General features: G+C 37.2%; 1 protein-coding gene across 3 annotated transcripts; it reads right to left on the bottom strand.

Annotated features, from left to right (window-relative positions):
- Window positions 1-42: 42 nt before the first annotated feature.
- Window positions 43-19,708, bottom strand: st3gal8 (ST3 beta-galactoside alpha-2,3-sialyltransferase 8). Of its 3 annotated transcripts, XM_067388076.1 has the most exons (8): window positions 19,619-19,650; window positions 16,728-16,790; window positions 12,114-12,835; window positions 5,430-5,617; window positions 4,152-4,331; window positions 4,000-4,045; window positions 3,803-3,922; window positions 43-3,723 (listed from the first exon to the last, which is right to left on the bottom strand). In XM_067388076.1, the coding sequence occupies exons 3-8, from the start codon at window positions 12,510-12,512 to the stop codon at window positions 3,556-3,558; spliced, it is 1,101 nt and encodes a 366-aa protein (XP_067244177.1). In that variant the 5' UTR covers window positions 12,513-12,835; window positions 16,728-16,790; window positions 19,619-19,650; the 3' UTR covers window positions 43-3,555. The 3 variants fall into 3 exon arrangements, with proteins under 3 accessions (XP_067244177.1, XP_067244176.1, XP_067244178.1); XM_067388075.1 differs by lacking the exon at window positions 16,728-16,790 and having other exon boundaries at window positions 19,619-19,708; XM_067388077.1 differs by lacking the exons at window positions 43-3,723; window positions 3,803-3,922; window positions 4,000-4,045; ... (1 more) ...; window positions 5,430-5,617; window positions 16,728-16,790 and adding an exon at window positions 6,183-7,137 and having other exon boundaries at window positions 19,619-19,708.
- Between the last annotated feature and the right edge of the window lie 4,548 nt (window positions 19,709-24,256).

The following is a 24,256-nucleotide window of genomic DNA, read 5'->3' as shown; positions in this document are numbered from 1 at the left end:
TTGTTAAAGAACCTGAATGGAAAACTAGGGTACTGTGAGATATTTATGTATTGTGTTTCTCATTTAAAAAAAAAAAAAAAACAAAAAAAAACATATGCTTGTATATTTTTATGTTATTTTTATTTATGCAAAATTATCAAATATTTTTTTAATACTGTGCTGGATGCCCTAAACTGTGACTTTTGAATTCAAATTATTTTTATTGTTCATGCTTTGGTTTTGTTTCTTATTAGATTAAAACACTTCCTTGTCTGTTTCCTTCTGAATTTTGTCCAAACTTGAATTCTTCAATGTCTTGATTTGAGTGTTTGTGTATTTTCAGATTATCTGTGACTCTCCTTGCCTTTCTGTGCAAACTGTGTAAACCGTGTTAGCCACTGACTGACATGAAGCAATGAATGCAAAGCCAAAATACATTCGAGAACATAAAACCACAGAACAAACGACATGTGTGATAAAACTTGGCAACAAACATTGACATTACAGCTCCAGTTTCAACCTTGTCACAGTCCTTAAAGTTCACAATAATACAAACTAGAAAAGGGGGAAAAAAACACAGAACATCTACCACCAGTAATTTCAACTACAAAAATACAGAGAATGTATTTTACAGGAAATGAGAATGTATTTATTACAGGAAATAAAGATAATGAATCAAACATGTATGAAAGTACAGCATTTGCTATATCCAAAACTGTAAATCACGAGTGCCAGTGGGTCATTTTAAGGCCACTGAGACCAGACGCACCACTCTAGGGACGGCTTTGGTCTAAAGGTATATAGTGAGGCATAACACACAAATAATACTTTCTTAGGAAACTCTATACTCTCAACTACAATCTAGAATGCTTCACAGCTCTGTGTGACAAAATACATCTTCCAGCATGAGTTTTGTGTATGATTAGGTGATTTCAATGGCAGTTAAATTAGGAGAGAAATTTAAGGTGAGAAGGGTCCTTCAAATATCAATGCAGGAAATGTGTGGTGACTTTAACAGTGTCAGTGCATCTCTGTAGTTGTCTGAGCTGAAATCTAAAATAACATTTGTGGACGTCTTAATACGCTATTCGAACTAGTTTCTGATTTTTAAAAATGTGTTTATTGCTTACTCAGTATTTTGAAACCTTATAATCCACAACCTTACAATCTAAAATGCTTTAATGCACTGCAGGTTCAAGTTTAAAGTCAACATGAAATTCAATCGGATCTTGCATACTTTAGTTCCCCCAAGAAAGTCTAATTTTCTGTCATCATTTACTCACCCTAATGTCTCATGTCATTCCCAACCACTTTTTTCAGCAGAATAGGGTTGTTACACTACCAAAAATTTCAGTAGCCTGTACCAATACCAGTGAAATTTTGTGGTTCTCGGTACCAATTTTGGTACCAGAGCAAAAGCTGTTCAATTAATTACTTTATGTTAGGATCTAGTTCTCACTATTAACAAGCTGCTTATTAGCATGCATATTACTAGAATAGTGGCTGTTTATTAGTACTTATAAAGCACATATAAATGCCTTATTCTGCATAACCATATTCTACATCCCTAAATCTTATGCAATACTTAAACTTAACAACTACCTTTCTAACTATTAATAAGGGGATTTATTGAAGCAAAAGTTGTAGTTAATAGTTAATAGTGAGAATTGGACCCTGATCTAAAGTGTGACAAAAAAATGTTTCCTGTTTTGTATCGTCCATTGGTTATCACTGTCATTCACTAAAGATTCCGATTCAATCGTGCATTTAAATATGGTTGTCAATCTGGAAACTCTGCAGTGTGCTAAGCAGCATGAAAAATTAAACTCATATTCAAATTGTGAATGGCCAGTAAACAGAAAGCAAAAGAAGAGCCCACTTCATAATTACTAAAGCTTTCAATCTCTAAAATGCAAGCTCACATTGAACAAAAAAAAACGTTAAAAAAAAGGATTAGTTCGCTTTCAAATACAAATTTCCTGATAATTTACTCACTCCCATGTCATCCAAGATGTCCATGTCCTTCTTTCTTCAGTCGAAAAGAAATTAAGGTTTTTGATGAAAACGTTCCAGGATTATTCTCCTTTATAGTGGACTTCAATGGGCACCAAATGGTTGAAGGTGATCATTTGTGTTTATAAAGCATACACATTTTTTAATTTTTTTGAAAATGACAGATCGTTTTGCTAGATAAGACCCTTATTCCTCGTCTGGTATCGTTTAAAGCCCTTTGAAGCTGCACTGAAACTGTAATTTGGACCGTTTGGGCTCCATTGAAGTCCACTATAAGGAGAATAATCCTGGAATGTTTTCATCAAAAACCTTAATTTTGTTTCGACTGAAGAAAGAAAGAAATGAACATCTTGGATGACATGGGGGTGAGTAAATTATCAGGAAATTTTTATTTGAAAGTGAACTAATCCTTTAAGCAGATTCTGGCTAATTTACTGACTAGCATCTCTGATAGACCATTGCGTTTATGAGCTTAACAGATATGATTGGCTACAATGATCAACGTTTGTAAAAACATACTGTAAATAGAAACCTTTGATGCTCAGAATTTTCAAACAAACATGAACAAAATCGTTTGAAATCAGCGTCTATCAGCGGGTACTGAAAATACCCAGTACTCTGTACTACTAGTAATGCAGAAATGCTGGTACCAGCAAATTTTTTAGTACCGACTGGTACCAGTATGTTCGACAACCCTACTGCAGAACACAAAAAAAGATATTTAGATTTTTTTTTAAATGGGGTCTAATGTTTGGACCCCAATGTTCTCCAAAATATCTTCTTTTGGGTTGCAAGAAGAAAGTGAACTATCCCTTACTTCATTTTAATACTGGTCTTACGCAAATCAAATTTTAACAACTTGCTAACAACTTATTCCTTTTCGGTTGACATCACTAAACTGTCCAACCAACCACCTGTCATATGGTCCACGATCCAATCAATTACCAATGGTTCAAATCAAACCCGCCCATTTTTCCTCACTGAATATTTTGTTGCACTATGAAAAGTAGGTTGCGAATGCTGCTTCATGTTGACTTTAAGGCATTAAAGTCCTGAAAAAAATGGCTTTTTATAACATCTGCAAGTGAATGGCATTGATGATCAACATTTTTCTAGCAGTGTAGACAGCTTTGTTGATTATTCGTGAAACCCATCTAGTTTTGTCACGTTGCAAACTTGCAGTGCAGACACTGTGAGGCTAGTCAGAACAGCATAAATAAGAAAGAAGTATATAAGGAGGCTTAGATCAAGCCAGTTTGCTTACTGTTGATTTTCTTCAACATTTCAATGTCCGGCTGGGGAGGAAGGCAACATCTGTCTTTTTCTTCAGGCACGTAGCGAGTAAAATGCAGTTAGAGAACAGGAGGAGGAGTTCATTTGGTCTTAGGACTACAGCTTGATGTCTGTGGGTTTGGTTCAGTGCAGTTCACAGTGGTCAATTAACGGTAGGGTGGATCACAGATCTGCATCTCTTTGGCTTCCATATGGCTGCTGTGCAGGTCCTGGCCCTGCATTTACATGGCATTAAGCACTACTGAGTCAATAAAGGCCACAATTACAGGTTTATCTGTAGAGTTTGATTTTGCCCTCTGCGTTGAGCCTCTGAATGACCTCAGTTTCAAAATCCGCGTCATGGACGCCAGTTTTTCGAAAGGCACCTGCGTTTCTGTTGTGCTCCCAATAGTGGTGCCAGTGTCCTTGTTCGTCTGCCCCATATCCAAACACAGACACCTGTTGGGATTGAAAACCATGATTGAAAACATCCAGTAACGCAAAAATGATTTTCTTGGCTATAAACAGAAATACAAACCTCGTCACAGAGATGCAGAGCAAATATAATGGCTACTATCCCAGTGGACGGGTACCTTCCATGATGCACTGCCCATTTGTCATATGTGTACTTAAAGAAGGCTGGATTTACAACTATCACCTGGACGGCACACACAGAAGGAACAGTTAGGCTTAACAGTCGGTTTATGGATTTACAAGCTTCAGCATTACACTCACCTTGTCTTTATCAGCTTCTACAAGATTTTTCACTCTCATGTACGTCCTGTTTGGGATATACAAACACTTTTAGCAAAACGATTTTATAGTCAGAGTATTTTTAGTTTAAAGAATGTTTATGTTGTACAATTTTCAGAAATATTTTGAGGTACACTTTGATCTCTCCTGTAGAAAGGGCGCTGGACAACCACTGTAAGTCTTTCAATTTGAAAGGAAGAAGGACGAGATGGACACCAGGTCTCAGATCGATCGCACTCTCTGGGTACATGAAGTGGTGTGTGGTTCGGTTACCAACATCCTCTTCATAACCCACAGTTATGGCTTTATTCATTCTGTGGGACAGTTCAGTTGAAATGCATTAGTAAAAAAAGTGTACTTATTGGTTACTGAAAATAAAGATTAACTATTTTTTTAAATGAATTTGTTCTGGTTTCACTCTCACACCGTGTCTACACCAGATGCGGTGCGATGTGACTCAACAAAAGAACACAGAAGCCATTATAATCAGTGATGTAATCTACACTGGATGTGGCACGATGGGACACAACAAATCCCCGACAGTGAACCAACCCTCTACAATGCAAGTAAATCGTACGCATATGCGACCAAATCTCAGGAGGCTAAAAAATGTCTTTAAATAAATTGTATGATTACAGTCGCCTGTAATTGAGTTGGAGGCAAAAAATAAGTTTAGTGCAGATATGATTTCAATTTATTTGTTTTATTTGATTTCAACTCTTGTTCAATTTAATCATAATCTACCTAATCTGTACTACAGTTAGCTCTACCTGAAAAGCACTGTTTATGTCATTGCATCTTTGTTCTATTGTTTATTTGTGCTATTGCTTGTAGTTTAGTTTTTTGTTCTTAATTTAATAGACTGTTTGCTGTTTTAATTGTGTTTGAAATTTATATTTAATGTTTTTATGTAGAATCTTTTCATTTGCATTGTTCTGGCATTTCATGTAAAAAGTCTGCTAGTAAAATGAACATTTGAATATCCTATAATAAACTCAATAGACTCGAGCTACTGTGTGTCTGTAGAGGGTTGTAAACTGATGCCTCGTTCTATTTATGACGTACTCCAAACACTTGCGATACTTTCATAGGAAAGAAAAATGGATTTGCAAAGGTCGTTTTGTTGTATCCAGTGTAGACAGCTTCTAGCTGTTGCGGCGCCATGCAATGCATCTACAGTCGCGTCCCGTGTAGACACAGTGTCAGGAACCAGCATTCACATTTGAATTCCTTAATGAGTTTTAAAGTGAAACAAGAAACAAAAAAACATCATTTTGGACAATTTCTCAGTGTTGTTTAACAATGAAAGTCCAAAATATCTTTTTTTGTGTGTTGTATTGATGAATTTTCATTTTTGGGTGAACTATGCCTTTATAACTTTAGACTAGACACACAAAGAGCAGAAAACACACCTAAAAACAGTTGAGTGGGAATCTATCAAGGCTCCATGTTTGGACTTCAACAGATTGCCAGAGTTTCCAACAACTGCACATTTTCGACACTGGTTTTGCCGTGGTGTTTTATCTTCAGGTGGAGGGGAAATTATCTTAAACATCTCCTGTGTGACATCCTTGATCGTTCCATCAGATGACTGCAAAGACTGCAAAACAATATCATTTCAAAAAACGCAAAATTTCAATAATATTATATAAGCTACTACTCTCTACATCTTTAATGTTAAAAGAAAAGATGATTATCCCCGCTATGGTCTTTGGTGTTATTGTATATTTCCTTAATGCATTATTAAAAGTACTGCCAACGTTTCTATGTGCCATGAGAATGAAAACTCAAGACACTTGAGGCACACAAATTTCAGGTTTATCTGAGTGCACTCTTACTGCCATTGCCTGCAATGGTCTGAAAGCCTTTAATTAGGCTAAATTAAACCTTACTGAAACACATGGCTGGGCCGAAGGGCCTATTTGTGCCCTTGTTCCCTAGGGAGAATTACTTTTTTGTTTAAGGAAAACAGATAATGACTCGGGGATCCACAGCCATCACTTTAATGATGTTTGGCAAACAGATATGATGGTAGTAAGTGAACTTGAGAGGGTCTAGAATGAACACACCAGCTGTTGTCTTTCTCTGACGTGTCTGTGTGCCAGAAAAGGGAAATGATATCTACAGTTATGATGATGCGACTTCAGAGGCATGCCCGAGAAACCCAAGAGCTATTCTGCTTCTCTAGCTTAGAGAAGCCAATGGCTGTCTTGAGCCTAGCAAATGAATATAGGAACAAATCCAACATTAACTGTACCACTCATAGCAGAAATTGGAAAACAGATCCTGTTGAGCTAAAACTACAGGTGCTGGTCATATAATTAGAATATCATCAAAAAGTTGATTTATTTCACTAATTCCATTCAAAAAGTGAAACTTGTATATTATATTAATCCATTACACACAGACTGATATATTTCAAATGTTTATTTCTTTTAATTTTGATGATTATAAATGACAACTAAGGAAAATCCCAAATTCAGTATCTCAGAAAATTAGAATATTACTTAAGACCAATACAAAGAAAGGATTTTTAGAAATCTTGGCCAACTAAAAAATTATGAACATGAAAAGTATGAGCATGTACAGCACTCAATACTTAGTTGGGGCTCCTTTTTCCTGAATTACTGCAGCAATGCGGCGTGGCATGGAGTCGATCAGTCTGTGGCACTGCTCAGGTGTTATGAGAGCCCAGGTTGCTCTGATAGTGGCCTTCAGCTCTTCTGCATTGTTGGGTCTGGCATATCGCATCTTCCTATTCACAATACACCACAGATTTTCTATGGGGTTAAGGTCAGGTGAGTTTGCTGGCCAATTAAGAACAGGGATACCATTGTCCTTAAACCAGGTACTGGTAGCTTTGGCACTGTGTGCAGGTGCCAAGTCCTGTTGGAAAATGAAATCTGCATCTCCATAAAGTTGGTCAGCAGCCGGAAGCATGAAGTGCTCTAAAACTTCCTGGTATATGGCTGCGTTGACCTTGGACCTCAGAAAACACAGTGGACCAACACCAGCAGATGACATGGCACCCCAAACCATCACTGACTGTGGAAACTTTACACTGGACCTCAAGCAGCATGGATTGTGTGCCTCTCCTCTCTTCCTCCAGACTCTGGGACCCTGATTTCCAAAGGAAAGGCAAAATTTACTTTCATCAGAGAACATAACTTTGGACCACTCAGCAGCAGTAAAGTCCTTTTTGTCTTTAGCCCAGGCAACACGCTTCTGATGCTGTCTGTTGTTCAAGAGTGGCTTGACACAAGGAATGCGACAGCTGAAACCCATGTCTTGCATACGTCTGTGCGTAGTGGTTCTTGAAGCACTGACTCCAGCTGCAGTCCACTCTTTGTGAATCTCCCCTACATTTTTGAATGAGTTTTGTTTCACAATTCTCTCCAGGGTGCGGTTATCCTTATTGCTTGTACACTTTTTTCTACCACATCTTTTCCTTCCCTTCACCTCTCTATTAATGTGCTTGGACACAGAGCTCTGTGAACAGCCAGCCTCTTTTGCAATGACCTTTTGGGTCTTGCCCTACTTGTGCAAGGTGTCAATGGTCGTCTTCTGGACAACTGTCAAGTCAGCAGTCTTCCCCATGATTGTGTAGCCTACAGAACTAGACTGAGAGACCATTTAAAGGCCTTTGCAGCTGTTTTGAGTTAATTAGCTGATTAGAGTGTGGCACCAGGTGTCTTCAATATTGAACCTTTTCACAATATTTTAATTTTCTGAGATACTGAATTTGGGATTTTCCTTAGTTGTCAGGATAATTTTAAATAAATAAACATTTAAATAAACATGTGGAATATATCAGCCTGTGTGTAATGAATGAATATAATATACAAGTTTCACTTTTTGAATGGAATTAGTGAAATTAATCAACCTTTTGATGATATTCTAATTATATGACCAGCACCTGTATATGTTGAGAGTTGAGATATTTGCCCAAATGATCACATATTTATCTGATCATCTGGTCACCCCTATTCCCCAACAGGGTGCCAGTGCTGGAGCCGGTGCCCAATCTGTATCGTCACAATATTCCTCATATAATTCCCACTAGGGATGTGCAACAGCGACCGAGTACTCGAGTACTCGACCGTGACAGCGACGATCGATCATGTAAACGATGATCGAAATGTATTTTTTCTTTTTTCTCCTGATTGGTTATAGCAACACTTAGGGCGGCGCCCTGAGCTCTGATTGTTTAGCTTTTCACAGCGTGGGTCGGGATATCAACATTTATTAAGATTCTGAATGCGCTGCATATCAGTGTTAAGTTTCATGCTCAAATGCAATGCCCGATATTGACTGAGTTATTTGAAGTCATATTGCTTTCAGTAGCGTGTTTACCCATTGTGTGCTCTCACACAATTGCGTGGGGCCCGTGGGCTTGGGGGGCCTCCATGATTTCCTTTCTTAGTGGGTAAATGACATATACCTGCGTATCACGTAGATAGCGGGAGAAATCGTGGAGGCCCCCCAAGCCCAGGGGGCCCCACGCAATTTCTCCCGTTATCTACGTGATACGCAGGTATAAGTCATATACCCACTAGGAAAGGTCAAGGATTTGCATATACCTGCTTTAAAAAGCGCAAGGATACGGATTTGGTGCTCTATAATGTGCCGTGACAGATTGTTATGCTCAGCTCTAGAGAGGCGACAGCCTGACACGCAAGTGAACTGATACCAGTTACAGAGCAAAATAAACATGAATGAACATCTAAAGGTATGTTAAAAGATACAGTTCAACTTATCAAAATCCATATCATGTATCGTGTAATCATGCTCAATCATTGTATCATACGAGGAAAGACGTTTATAAAACAAACATATTCATCATGACCATAAACTTGTTAGTCAGCTAGAAAAAAATAACTCTAGAGAGTAGCATGTAGCTTAATATATGTACCATATTACATATTAATTATATTTTTTTTATGTTCTTTAATATATAATGCATGTTTGAATAAATCCATCAGCCACCATTTAAATGTTTATATTTCAAAAAATGAATTAGAGTAGAAAAAAATTTAAAGTTAGTAGGCCTACAAACTTTATTATTATAAAAATTTAAGTTTGTATACAAATCAATTAATGTTAACCTTCAATAACTGATTCCCATGTATATTTTACAGCATTAGTTGAGAGATTTTTTTTCTTGAGAAAATTTGCCATGTACTCTACCTGATATACAGTATATCCAAAATAACTGATACTGAATCGAATTGCAAGCTTGTGAATCAAAATGCATAACTATGATGACAGACTGGCAGGAAATTATGCAAAACAGAAAACAAAGTCCAAACAGGGTGATATTGTGACATACTGATAAGCCTCATCTTTCCATTATTGTTAATAATAGTTGCAACTTGCACTCTTAAATGTGCATTGAATATTGCCAGCTGATAAACCCCTGGGAACGCGATCACAGGGCCCCCTCCTGGAGATTTGCTTAGGGCCCTCAATAACCTAAACACGCCACTGATTGCTTTTAGATGTTTCTTTAAAAAAAAAAATATTGATGTTATAATAATGCAGCAGTGCATTTTTCGTCATATTTGTTCAATGGCATAATTTGGCTTCGAAAACGCGCAGGCAATTTATGGAATCACTTAATAATGTGATCTGAGATCTGCCATAAACATGGCAACATGATGAGAACTTTATAGAAATCTACAGTAAATTCTGTCCTTACATGTTATTCAGCACGCTGTTGTGAAAGCATGCGCTCTCTCTCTCTCTCTCTCTCTCTCTAGCGCGTAACTTAAAGTTCACTGGCATTTGCATTCTTTTGTGCCCTTACAAGTTGTAATGACCTATATTATGTATCTGAGTTATCCGATTAATATCATAGGATGTGTCATAGAACGGGCTTCAGTTTCCCATCCCTAAATGCCCACCCGAGGCATGTGCAAAAAAATGGCCAAAGCTTGGTTGAGTAGCATAAGTAGTGTGTTGAAACTTGCGGTTATGGTAAAGGGCATTGCATTTCTGAAACAAAGCGGTTGATCATTAACAACACACTGGTCCAGCTGACCAATCAGAGCTCATTTTGCTTTTCGGAAGGAGGTTCTAGACGAGAACTTAACAGCGGTGAGTTTCCCAAAAGTCAGCCAACTATGGTCACAAGTTCTGTCATTACCAGCATAGTTCAACGAGTCTGTGTTTCCAGAAACCATAGTTCCAACAAACAGCATCGCAAAGTTGTGCGGTTGGAACGACAGCTCTCGAGTTGTGGTTAGAAGCATTGTTTCTTGTTTGCATGAAATGTGGACTTAATAAATCCTTATTTTGAGCAAAATAAGCAAGCTGACATTCAGTACAATCATATCTTTCATTTTGAATATATACAAATTACATTTACGTCTTTTAGTCTGTGAAGAGATTTAAAGTGCCTTTTTTGAAGAAGGCCCATGTGCGTACGTGTTTTAGTACGTAAGAAAGAGCATATGACTGAATCTGGATAACAAAGCAAAATAAATGACAAAAATGAGAATTAGTTCTCAGATGCCATGTCTGTAAATTATAGCAAAAAATATGACACTCATTCAGTCTCAAAATGATTAAATAATAGAACTTAAAGGTGCCCTAGAACTTTTTTTTAAAAGATGTAATACAAGTCTAAGGTGTCTCCTGAATGTGTCTGTGAAGTTTCAGTTCAAAATACCCCATTTCTTTTTTTTAATTCATTTTTTTAACTGCCTATTTTGGGGCATAATTAGTAATGAGGCGATTCAGGGTGTGTGGCCCTTTAAATCTGGTGCTCCACGCCCCAAGAGCTCGCGCTTGCCTTAAACAACATAAAAAAAAGTTCAAACAGCTAATATAACCCTCAAAATGGATCTTTACAAAGTGTTTGTCATGCAGCATGTCTAATCGCGAAAGTACAGTGTTTATTTTGATGTTTACATTTGATTCTTAATGAGTTTGATAGTGCTCCGTGGCTAACGGCTAATGCTACACTGTTGGAGAGATTTATAAAGAATGAAGTTGTGTTGAATTATACAGACTGCAAGTGTTTAAAAATGAAAATAGCGACGGCTCTTGTCTCCGTGAATACAGTAATGGTGAATACACGATGGTAACTTTAAGCACATTTAACAGTACATTAGCAACATGCTAACAAAACATTTAGAAAGACAATTTACAAATATCACTAAAAATATCATGTTCTCATGTATCATGTCAGTTATTATTGCTCCATCTGCCATTTTCCGCTATTGTCCTTGCTTGCTTACCTAGTCTGTTGATTCAGCTCTGCACAGATCCAGACGTTAATACTGGCTGCCCTTGTCTAACGCCTTTCACATTGTTTGGAACATGGGCTGGCATATGCAAATATTGGGGCGTACACCCCGACTGTTACGTAACAGTCTGTGTTATGTTGAGAGTCGCCTGTTCTTCGGAGGTCTTTTAAACAAATGAGATTTTATATAAGAAGGAGGAAACAATGGAGTTTGAGACTCACTATGTCATTTCCATGTACTGAACTCTTGTTATTTGACTATGCCAAGATAAATTCAATTTTTGAATCTAGGGCACCTTTAAATTAAAAGATAAATTAGAGGATTAGTTTACTTTCAAATGAAACGGATCTGAGATATTTTAATAAATACCCAGACGCATCCGAGCTTTATAATGGCAGTGAATAGTGTTCATGAGAATGAGCTGAAGAAAGTGCTTCCATCCACATCCATCCATCATAAACGTGTACTCCACATAGCTCCGGGAGGTTAATGAAGGCCTAATACACACTTAGGATGGTTTGAGGGTGAGTAAAGCTTGGGCTAATGTTCATTTGAAAGTGAACTAATCCTTTAACCAACATGGTTGAATGACAAATTTGCGACAATACGATTTCGGGAAACAGTTGCGACTAGCTACTTGATTTCTTCAGTTTACACCGTTGTATGGGAAACGAGCAATACTGACAAACTGGAAAGAGAGGTGCTGCAACAATGTAAAATATGTGAAAAATAATGTGTTTTTAAAAATAATCTGCTTTTCTAGTAGAACCCCCCCAAAATAAAGACTTTGAAGACTTTGTAAAAGAGCATAATATGGCCTCATTAAACCAACAATCATCTACTTACCAGCCACCACTTCAGAGAGGCCGGATCTATGTCATCGTCCCTGCCGGTGAAGTAAGGTTGCTGCTTATGATCATAGTGTTGGTCAAACCACTCTGACACACCCATGTCTGCTATACAGGACTTACAGCTACAAGAATGACCTCGTGTTGGCTTGGTGATAGGGTGTAACTCTGTCTGGTTCTTCGTTGGTATCCTGACATTGTGGTGAGAGGGTAAAACTGTGATGGGCACAACGCCGGTCTTCTGAATAGTGTGAGCAGCTATCATTAAAAACAAAATAGCACCTAGCAAAGCGCCTAAGCACAGTTTTCTTCTCAACATCATGGTTAAGACAAACTGAACCTTGGAGTGGATTTTCCAGAGGAAAAGATTTAAAGGAACCGCCGCTGTAACAGGCATTCAGTTCTGGCTTAGCTTGTTCCTGCCAAATTGATTGTGGTTTTTATGGTGTATGATGAGTTGCTTTACAAAACAAAATGAGCTCTGAGGTGGAAAATGACAGGATCTTCAATCCAGGATCGTCCATTATGGCTTTGTTCTATCTGTCCATACTTTCACGAGTTTTCAAAACCAAAGCACAAGGCCTCATGGTGAAACATCAAACTGTTTCTTACTGTTCAGTACAGTGAAGGAAATGAGTCAGAAATGAGGCAGCTCCACTTCCTGTGTACGCCTCTGCTTATGTTTCATAGCACTGCAAACACCCGCTGCTGCCAAAGCTCCTGAAAAATACACAAAAACATCAACATTTTGAGATATTTTTTCCATTATGTCATTATCTGATTAATGAATGAAATGTACTTTTAAATCTATTGGCAGATTCAATTTACAAAGTGGTCTAAATGATTCCTTAACAAATCAGATTTAGTTAATAAACGTGCCAAAGGGAGTTTTTTCAGTGAATACGTTTAGTTTAGTCACTTTCTCACATAATTCTATCAGAAGACTTGAAATATAATACAGAAGACGTGAACTACTTAGGCGTTTTGGATCCTTTTGAAGCTACAGTCCACATTTATTGTAATTGCATGGAAAAGAGCTATCACAGTTTTTTCCCTTCTTTTCATTTCGTTTGAGTTCCACAGAAGAAACTAAGTCACATGGGTTTTGAAAAACACAAGGGTGAGTAATCAGTCTCAGAATATCCTTGTTTTGTGTGTGAACTATCCCTTTAAACTCAACTAAGGAATCTCATTCTTTGAGGCAGTGCTAAAAAAAAAAGTATCATTTCACCTCTGCTTTTGTTTTTAAGTTCAGTCATGACGAATTGACCTAAATGAAAAGAAAAGCTCATTGGAAAGCACTTCAAAATACAACGAGTACATTGCAGAAAGTCCAAAACTGTTGCCTCCTGCTGAGACAGCAAGAATGTGGCTGAACCTCCCTCAAACTCCCCACCACATCTACACCGAAGAACTTCATAAATAAAGCACCGCTGACTGCGTTGGATCAATCACATCAATGCAGCAAATCCATCTTTAGATTGATGAGTGTCAAACACAGCTACTTCCCAGTGTAGAGCTCTGGACCTGATGCATGGTATTTAAATAGCCAGATTGAAGTCCTTAACAACAATCCTTGGAACAGTCGCTTTACTTAAAGAAAACAAAAAAAAACAAAGCCATCTCAGAAACCACAGCCAAAGTGACTGCAGAACACGGCTGAAATTGTATCCTATATGAGAAACAGGAAGTCCACGACTTTCCTCATCTGTTAGGGATCCGTGTCCGGCAGAGCAGGGAGATGCTGGTAATGGAGTGGGGGAAGTGAGATCAGCTGACATTCAGCTGATGCAGAAGAACCGTCTCTCCCTGCCAGACAGCTATCTCACTACAGACCAAACAGAATTACATCTCTGGCCAGTGCAGCCAAACCTACCTAGTCAGCAAAGTGGGTCTCCCGCACCATTCATTACTCAAAGTGAACTAATCTCAAAATGAACGCAAGGAGCTTTAAGTAACCGGTCCAGAGCTGACGAATCCAGAACATTCTCATTAGCTTAAGCTGAGAAACAAGCAGTTCATTGAGAAAACTAATCAAGAGGAATTACAACAGCTGTAGTGCACTAGAAAGACAGTTTCCATACAAGTGGCTATAAATGTATTAAGCCAAAGTCATTTTTGCCATGGTACGTAGGCAGCCTGGGTTGTGTGACGTTTTTATTAGATAAGATAACACGGATTTCTCATGACTGCCAGGTTACCATGGCTCAACACTGCAAAGAACAGATAAAATACAACTACAAAAACCTCCTGTGACTGTTATTCAGCTGCATCAAGGGAACACCCTGACTGGTCTAATTCATTTGCATACCAATGTGTTAAACATCAGAGCCAATGGGATTCTCATATTACTGAAACCAGAGGCTCCTCAACGTCTGCCAAACTATTCAGATTTGATTGCTCATTGAAATGTGCCCTTTACTCAGCAAAAGGGACCCCCTTTTCATAGGACTCCTGTCCAAACTTTCTGTGTGAGCCTTGAGGTACGCACTGGGTTTGGAAGGGAACCACACTGCAAGCAAATGTTAGTTAATAAATACTAATAATGAGCTGTGGTCCTTGTTAACGAGTCTTATAAGAGTTTTGAAAACATTAGGATTTTAATTAGATTTTTTCTACAACACAAGCTGCTTTTAATGCAAAATTCATAGCAACTAAAAAAACAAAAAAATAAACTAAAATAATAATAAACTAAAAATAAAACTAATTCATAGTATAAGCAAAACAGAGCCTTATAAAAGCTATTACAATTTTTATATACAGTATATATATATATATATATATATATATATATATATATATACAGTGGTGGTCAAAATTATTGGCACCCTTGGTAAATATGATCAAAGATGACTGTAAAAAATAAATCTGCATTGTTTATCCTTTTGATCTTTAATTCACAAAATTTGCAGAAATCTAACCTTTCATTGAAGGAAAAGAATTGAAAGTGGGGGTCACATTATGAAATAAATGTTTTTCAATACTTTGCAACCTCTTTTTGCCAAAAAAAAAACAGCTCTAAGTCTTCTTCTATAATGCCTGATGAGTTTGGAGAACACCTGACAAGAGATCAGAGATCATTCCTTCATGCAGAATCTCTCCAGATCCTTCAGATTCCCAGCTCCATGTTGGTGCTTCTTCTCTTCAGTTCACTCCACTCATTTTCTTTAGGGTTCAGGTCAGGGGACTGGGACGGCCATGGCAGAAGCTTGGTTTTGTGCTCAGTGACCCATTTTTGTGTTGGTTTTGATGTTTGTTTTGGATCATTGTCCTGATGGAAGATCCAAACCCCATTATTGGATTTCTAGCAGAAGTGGTCAGGTTTTGATTTTTATCTGTTGGTATTTGATAGAATCCATGATACGATATATCTGTACAAGATGTCCAGGACCTCCAGCAGAAAAATAGGCCCACAACATTAAAGATCCAGCAGTATATTTAACCGTGGGCATGGGGTACTTTTTATCCATGTGTGCACCAAATCCACCTGGTGGGTTTGCTGCCAAAAAGCTCTTTTTTTTTTGTTTCATCTGACCATAGAAGCCGGTCCCTTTTGAAGTTCCAGTCTTGTCTGACAACTGAATATGGTGGAGATTGTTTCCGGATGAGAGCAGAGGATTTTTCTTGAAACCTTCCCGAAAAACTTAATGTAGGGGCTGTTTGATCATTTTTTTTAGGCTTTCTGAGAGTCAAGACTCAACTAATCTCTGCAATTCTCCAGCTATGATCATTGTAGAGTCTTTGGCCAAACTCAAACTCTCCTCCACACCTCGCATTAGGTCGATTTAGACACACATCCTCTTCCAGGCAGATTTGTAACATGTTTAGTTGATTGGAACTTCTTAATTATTGCCCTGATGGTGGAAATGGGGATTTTCAATGCTTTAGCTATTTTCTTACAGCCACTTTCTATTTTGTGAAGCTCAACAATATTTTGCTGCACATCAGAACTATATTCTTTGTTTTTTCTCATTGTGATGAATGATTACAGGAATTTGGCCTTTGTGTTTCCTCATGTTTATACTCCTGTGGAACAGGAAGTCATGACTGGACAATTTCATGTTCATGATCACCCTGGTGTGCTAAAAAAATGTAAATGTAAATATGAATGGGAATATACTTCAGAGATATTTTACTCATAACAAATTCTAGGGGTGCCAATAATTGTGGCCAACGTGCTTTGGAGAAAAACATTTATTTCATAATGTAAGTTTCCCCCCACTTTCAATTCTTTTCCTTCAATGAAAGGTTAGATTTTTGCAAATTTTATGAATTAAAGATCAAAAGGATAAACAATGCAGATTTATTTTTTACAGTCATCTTTGATCATATTTACCAAGGGTGCCAATAATTCTGACCACCACTGTATAATAATAATAATTTTTCCTTTTTTACTTTATTTCTTTTTTCTCTATATATAAAAGTAAAAATAAAATATGACAAGATCAAAGATAAGATAAAGTGGATGGAGGTACTATGTAACTACATGCACAGAGACAGTCAGCTGATCATATTTTGCATCACTGAACTAGGTATTTAAAATGTTAACTTCCAATTGTAATCTAGGGATGTAATTTTGTTTTGCATCATCTTACTTTTGACAAAAACTAACCTGAATATTGTGGAGCATATGTAACCATCAGTGTCAACGCTGGTTATAGTAAACCTAAAAAAGCTGCAAACGTAAGAGAAAAAAACAGGAAGCAATGTTTACAGCCACTTTTGTTAGCGGAACAGTTTAAATAAACTTGTTTTACTAAATATAATCAGTGTCTGAGATTTTCCTTTTTTTTCCATTTTCCACAAACACCAGAAACATGCAAGTCATGCCAAAATGATCAATTACAAAACATCGATTAAAACTGCTGAGGTGCTGAGAACAACCCCGCTATAAAAGATTTGCCTTGGATGCCAGCCAGAGCTTTTTAACTTGCAAAGGCGTAAGGGGCAGGTTTTGCTCAAGGCATGTTAAAGAGTCAGGCCATGTTAACACTACAGTGAGAGTTTTAAGTGAAGTGTGGAGTGGACTGCTAAGGGCAGGGGGTTTTTGGGGTTTCACATTACATGTGAATTATCACCTTTGTGGAGATGCATGATGCATGGTGTGGTTTCCTCAACATGAGAGGAAAAAAAAACAAGCTCACCATCCCCCACTATATAACTTCAAGCATAGCACACTTATCAGCCTCTCTGGTAGCCAGAATATCTTTCGAAATGCAAAACAAGAGGGCCTGCTCATATCTGTTTCCCTTAGTCAACTCCCTTAGTTTAACTCTAAAACTTAGCTTAAGAAACAGGAATAGCTACACTGTCCAACATGTACATTTTACTAGAAAACAACGTAAAAATGCTATTGTAAAAACCTGTTACATATTTAACTGTAATCTTAACCTTACCTTACTAGTAAAAAAAAAAAAAAAATTAATTGAGAATACATGTAATTTATTGACAATCTCTTGGAAGATTTTTAGCATGGTAATGGATATGACAATGTTAATGTATTTGGTCTTGGCGGAATAGATCTTCTACGCTGCTGCTGATTATTGCTGCTGCAGAGCAAGTACAGGAACTTGCTACAGCCAATACATATGCCGATACGCAGCTGCGAGTAAGACATAGTGCTGCTGCACAATAACTCAATAACCATAGCAGATCTATACAGGTGGAGCTGGGGAAGATGGAGGGTTTTAGGAGGGTTTAGGAGGGTTTCATGGACCAATCCGCTTGTGCTAAGTAGTTAATATTGCTGTAATTATCATCAGCTTGCATTAAGCACCCATCAGCCTGCGCCATCTAGAGTTTCATGACTGAACTATGTATTTATACGCACAGTTGAACTTCTCACAAAAACGTTCTGCCTAGTTCACAACACTTGCGTACGCACATGAATTTTATTTCTTAACCTCGTTTGAAGAAATCGAAGTATTCTAAATGAGTGTGTCCGAGGTAAAAAATAAAACACGCCCAAACCATGATTGATTCCCTGGAGGTTCAACATTTAGCGTGCTCATTTTACTTGCTCGTTGTGACAACTAACCTATGCCACTCCCACACCATACACCAATCAAAGTAATCAACTATTCTCCATTTACAGATATGACGAGAGATGCACGGGTGAGTGACGTTACGTATACAATTTCTTGCGAAAACCATCCCACTAGGTCTAAAATATAAACACTCATTAATAGACTTATGGTGGTGAATCAAAAATTTGTTTTAGAAAAAGGACTGATGATGTATTGACTCATTTAAATTTAGATCATTTTGATCAAAAAAAGTTACATAGTGTACCTAAAGTTAATTCATTGGAAAATGGAGATCCCCAGAATTCCCTGCATGAACTATCACAGTTTAGATTTTAGCATTTAAATGTTGTGTAATCTTTTATGTACATTGGAATGTTTATATGTTGCACTTTATAATTTAATGACATACAGTTAAGAACTTTTGTTTGTAACATGATCACTGAATTCTTACAGTAATGTATTTTTTTTTACTGTAAATATACCAATTTTACTGCTGTGCTGTACATTTATCCTACAAATGTAGGGTACTTTCCTCAGTAACCATGTTTGCAGGAGTCAATGTAACTGTTATGACATGTTTTTGACAGCTGCTAGTCACACAGACCCTGATAGACCGACATTTTTGCAAAATAAAATTATCTTTATATCGACCAGCTATGTGTAGGTTATATCCAGTATATGGGATGAATTGGGTCTCTAAATGTCTCGTAGTACGAAACAATTCAAACTGACAATCTTCATTTACACAAAAACTTAAAGGTATTCACACTAGAGTAATAATTGATTATAACTCAAGACTGAAGCCATATAAATCACAAGAATTAACAACAAAAGCTAGCATTTTGGGCGTCACATGTATCGCGTTGTCAAACGCTTGAACGTCGATTAACGTTACATGCCCCAAAAAAAAAAAAAAAAAAAAAAAAAAAAAGAGAGAGAAAAGAAAAGACAGAAAGAAGCTAAGTAACTAGGAAGCTCGTTCAATTTTGGGACATATCCATGGTTCACATCCAAATGTAAAAGTTACAAGTATATTTTACTATTAAAACCACCGCACACAATTTCAATGATGTCTAATGTACAATTTAGGATAGTAAAGTAACAGTTAACAAACATGGATAAGTTATCAAAGACTCAAACCGTTCGAACTGTTTCCACTAGAAGTTCAGCTCAAGTTTAATTTTCGAAGTGGAAACTTATGTTCAACTCGAAATAAATCGTGTTACTATAACCTGTAGTAAAATGGATTTATTAGCATTGCATTAGCTAAACGTGTGGGATAAAAATGTAGATCGAAAGAAGGAACATAACTTTTTGAGAAGGCAGTTCAGCTCAACTCAACTCCGTTAACTCATTTGAAACCGCTTGCGCTCATCAGAAACTATCACGTATTTATTCAAATCGGACTAGATAAACAGGTTTTGGTATAAGATCACATGCAGTCGTCTAGAAAGAGGGATACGTTTAGGCTACTTACCAGTTTGTTCTCAGCTCGGATGTGGATGACTAATAGGCAGAACTCAGTCTTGCATGGACTGTGGAGAAATGATGTCAAGCTCTACGTCTTACGTCTACCCGGTTTGTGTGTGTGTGTGCGCGTGTGGGGGTCCGGGTAAACCCTCCTTGTGGGGACCAAATGTCCTCACAAAGCTAGCCTAGTAGTACCAGTAATTTTTGACCTTGTGGGGACATTTTTTTGTTTCTCATGAGGAAAAGAGCTTATAAATCTACTAATACTGAAAATGTAAAATTGCATAAAGCTTTCTGTGAGGGTTGTGTTTAGGGGTAGAGTTAGGGTTATGGGGATAGAATATGCTTGTACAGTTGAGATGTTAAGCATGAGCTGTTTGAATCTAAATGGAGCAGGTCTCCCCTTCATGGTTGTTGCCATGTTGAGCTCACATGACCAGCTGTTTTGTGCAACAGATTGAGTTTCTTCTGCTACTAATAACAGGGTGTGAATCATCATGACCCCATAATTATGTGTTAAACCCCTTAGTTATGAGTTCATAACGTTTTTATAACAAATTAGACGTTCGATTTTGATGTTAAATCCACTATTGTTTTATAAAGAATTGTTCTACAGTCTATAATGTCATTACATCAGAAGAAACTGTAATTAAATGACAGAAAAATAAGTGTAAGTATCTAAAGTATCTAAATGGCAGTAATTAGGCTACTTAGTTATGCATTACCCAACACTGGTCCTGAACACATGAAAAAGTGTATGATTGAACCTAAATAATGTCTATAGATGTGAGTACCACAAAAAAAAAACTGCTGAAAAAGAACAGTTTGCTTTGAAGTGGTGACAGTTAGTAAAAATGAAAATGCCTCCACACCAGTAGATGTCGGTATGAAGTCTTCTTATTCATGGGATTACTAACAGCCATAGCAGGGACCAAAATTTAATGTAGCTTTTAATATAATTTAATCCTATAGCTAATGCAATGTGCAAAACAATGCGGAGGCCTTATAGTCAAGATAATCAATCCCTCCACATATTGTTGCACATTGTGATGTGGGCAGGGTTTGTGCAAAGGGAGCTACGGTAAATATTGTGATGTAAATTAAATATTTGAGGGGAAAAAAATCTCATAGCGCTTATCTGCACATTTGGCATACATCTTGAGGTCTGGTTTATGTAGTCCTCTGATAGCTGTCCATTGCTTATATAGTCAATGCAGCTGTTCCCTGACAGGCCACTGAGGCTGTTCCGAGTGCAGTGTTTACTCAAAATGAATTAGCTTGACATTAATTGACGTGATAAAGCAGTGCAGCTTCCATACAACTGGACAGAAGACTGGACCTTTGTATCCGTATTATCAGTCCTGTCTCTTGCGGTTATTTACGCTTGAGGACATGATGTACTTTTTGATTTTCAACACAGAACCCTGATGTAGGCAACAAGCCATTGCTTCTATCACTAGAATTTAAAATAAAAGATTAGAGAGAAAGAGAAGGTAAATGTCATCCCTAATGAGGGCAGGTGGAAAGAAGCACTTTATTGCACAAATGGAAAGGTTTTAACATAGCGATAAGAATGAAAGTAATCCATATTCACAATCTCTGAGACAGGGAATACATTTTGCAGAAGACAGCAGGACATATACAAGATAAGAGTGAAAGCAACCTTTTTTTGTGCCCATCACATAAAGCAGCCTTTTTACTATGCCCATTTTTAAAGTATATAGGATAGAACAAATGTGCCAAATTAAATATTAAAGTGAAATGTGTGTGTATTGTGTGTATGTGTATGATTTAATTAAATCCAAACTTTTTTTTGTAAATCTTTTGCACGTACCTCAAACCATAGGAAAAGAAGATCATGTTTTTAAAGCATATAAACTGTAGGTATATGTTAGATTTTATTTAAGGCTAAATATACAGTAAAAGTGGATGGTTTCTCTGAACAGCTGTGGATGTTTGAAATGAAAAGTCATGGCATGATTGTAACTGTACCGTCTTATAATGTTGATGTTTTAGCAGAGAGTAATTCACAATATTGCTTGAATTAAAACTAGCATGTTTGTGTCCATGCAACTATGTGAAACTTTGGCATGAATTCAATGTAAACACTCAGGACAAAGACTGAAATTTGGACATTTGGCAAACAAACTGAGCATTTCTGTTGAAATGTGGCTAATTTTTAGCTGGTATTTTAATGTCATTCTGATATTGTTTTGAAGGTGTAGATTCTGGAATCCACTGCCGCTTCAATATATATCTTTTAAGTTATTAATCAAAATTTATATGTCTGTTAAATTATTTGAATGACTTCTTCAATGTATGTTAATTGATCTATTTTTTCTCTGTACCTCTCACTGAGAGAAAAGAATATGTTATCAGTATGTTTTGGGGAAAGTTTCCTGCTCAGAGCAGAGCTCAGATCAACTTCAGCCTTGAAGAAGCTGTGAATCATGTGTATCTGTGTATGTGCGCTAAGAGTTTTGTGCAGGTCCATTTGTACTGGACAACTGGCATTCTGCTTGAGACCAGCAGACGCCACATCATGACCCCAAAAGGACATCCGGTACCTAAATCTAGGGTCCCCCTCGTCATCACCGTGACGAAGGGAGATATGCTTCTTACTATCTGTCCACGTGTGGAAAATTTCTTGTTCATTTTCCTTAGCCAATCAGAATCATCCAACCTGAAGTAATGACGTAGTTAGTTGACTCTGTTAGAGTATAATTGTTGTGGAAATGTGAATGTACGCAGAGCGGCCTACGAACTCTTTGGGAGACTTGAAGCTGGCTTCTGCTGATGAAACTGCAAACTATTCTTCATTAAATTTTTCTTCAATTTATTATTTTTTTAAACTTTGACTCTGGGTCTTTATTCAACATATCTGGTCTCAAGGGTCCTAAACTGTTTATCCCCAACAGTTTATATAGAATTTTTGTTGCTGACATGTTTGTTTGCCAAATCATTTCTTTATGTTACTCTAAATAAATGACTATTACATTTACTAATACTTTTATTCAAACTTACATTTCATTCAAGGTATACATTTTCAGTTCTTGCTTTCCATGCTTCCATGTTAGCACCATACTGTTTTGAGCAACAAGAAGGCAAATGACTTCACATCTATATAAATTAAGGTAGCTAATGTTGCTTTATATAAAAAAAAAACTAAAATCTGAATAGATACAACAGATAGAAAGATAGACAGATATAGTATCCACAATCAGCAGTGTAGAGAATAGGAAACAACTGCTATTGTGTTCGGCTAGTATGATATATAGCAGATTGCATAGTACTTGTGTAACTGGGATGATTACTGAAGACAATGACAGAATGGAAAAGATATGTATGTGCGTAATCTTACGTACGAAACCGTGGCTAAAGTTGAGTGAAAGCTGCAATGGACACTTTTCACAGACTGTGATGATGTGCTTCCACAGTTATAAACATCGCAAAGCTAGTTTTTCAAAGTTTTTCATATTTTAAAAATGTAATACACATTTATATTGATATATTTTGTTATATTACCTTGTCAGAAAATGACAAAAACAAATTAACGCTACTGCAAGGATGTTTCTAATACAGTGGCTGAGGGAGTGACAGCAAATTTGTTTACCCAAGTTTACCCAACTATGATGACTTCCTCTTATGAGAACTGAGAAATGTGAAAAGGGTCCATAGAGCTGAATCACAGTTGCAGTGGTTATAAATAGTTAGATAGTGTTTGAACAGATAGTTAAACATAACAAACAAAAACAAACAAAGAGTTGCTGATGCAGGGCTTGCTGCTGCTGTTTTCTTTAAGCTTTGTTAATGATTTCCAGGGATGGCAAAAGCTGTTTAGCCAAGGACTTGCAGTTGAAGGACAATATGATAAGCAGCTGGAGACTGAACCAACAACTAGTGTGAGATGTCCACGTACAACCGAGACAGCGACACATGGCCAAGTGAGAAAATAGGCAGCTGTGTAAACCATCATAAACAGCAGTTAAATTTAATAGTATATATAGTTACCACAGGTTTCCAAGATTTTACTATGCATTCATTCACTCACTCACTCACTTATTCGTTCGTTCACTCACTCACTCACTCACTCACTCACTCACTCACTCACTCACTCACTCATTTGTTCACTCACTCATTTGTTCACTCACTCATTCATTCACTCACTCATTCATTCACTCACTCATTCATTCACTCACTCATTCATTCACTCACTCATTCAGTCACACACTCACTTATTCAGTCACTCATTCGTTCTTCACTTATTCATTCAGTCACTCACTCACTCAGTCAGTCAGTCACTTATTCATTCACTCACTCATTCCCTCACTCACTCATTCACCCACTCATTCACTCACTCATTCACCCATTCATTCACTCACTCATTCATTCCCTCACTTATTCATTCATTCACTCACTCATTCCCTCCCTCACTCGTTCATTCATTCACTTATTCATTCACTCACTCATTCACCCACTCACTCATTCCTTCACTTATTCATTCACTCACTCATTCACCCACTCACTCATTCCTTCACTCATTCATTCACTCACTCATTCATTCACTCACTCATTCATTCACTCACTCATTCAGTCACACACTCACTTATTCAGTCACTCATTCGTTCTTCACTTATTCATTCAG

This window comes from Chanodichthys erythropterus, chromosome 6 (genome assembly GCF_024489055.1).
Source record: "Chanodichthys erythropterus isolate Z2021 chromosome 6, ASM2448905v1, whole genome shotgun sequence".
Lineage (NCBI taxonomy): Eukaryota > Metazoa > Chordata > Actinopteri > Cypriniformes > Xenocyprididae > Chanodichthys > Chanodichthys erythropterus.
Note: the sequence above shows the minus strand (reverse complement) of the source record. Positions and strands in the feature narration are given on the sequence as shown.

Bases quoted from the DNA above. Each gene is read 5' to 3' on its own strand.
- st3gal8 (XM_067388075.1), bottom strand. From the start codon at position 12,512: ATGCCTGTTACAGCGGCGGTTCCTTTAAATCTTTTCCTCTGGAAAATC. The intron at 5,618-12,113 runs GTAAGTAGATGA...ATTGTTTTGCAG, and splicing joins CCTCTCTGAAGTGGTGGCTG to TCTTTGCAGTCATCTGATGG. The intron at 4,332-5,429 runs GTGTGTTTTCTG...ACTGTCCCACAG, and splicing joins TCCCACTCAACTGTTTTTAG to AATGAATAAAGCCATAACTG.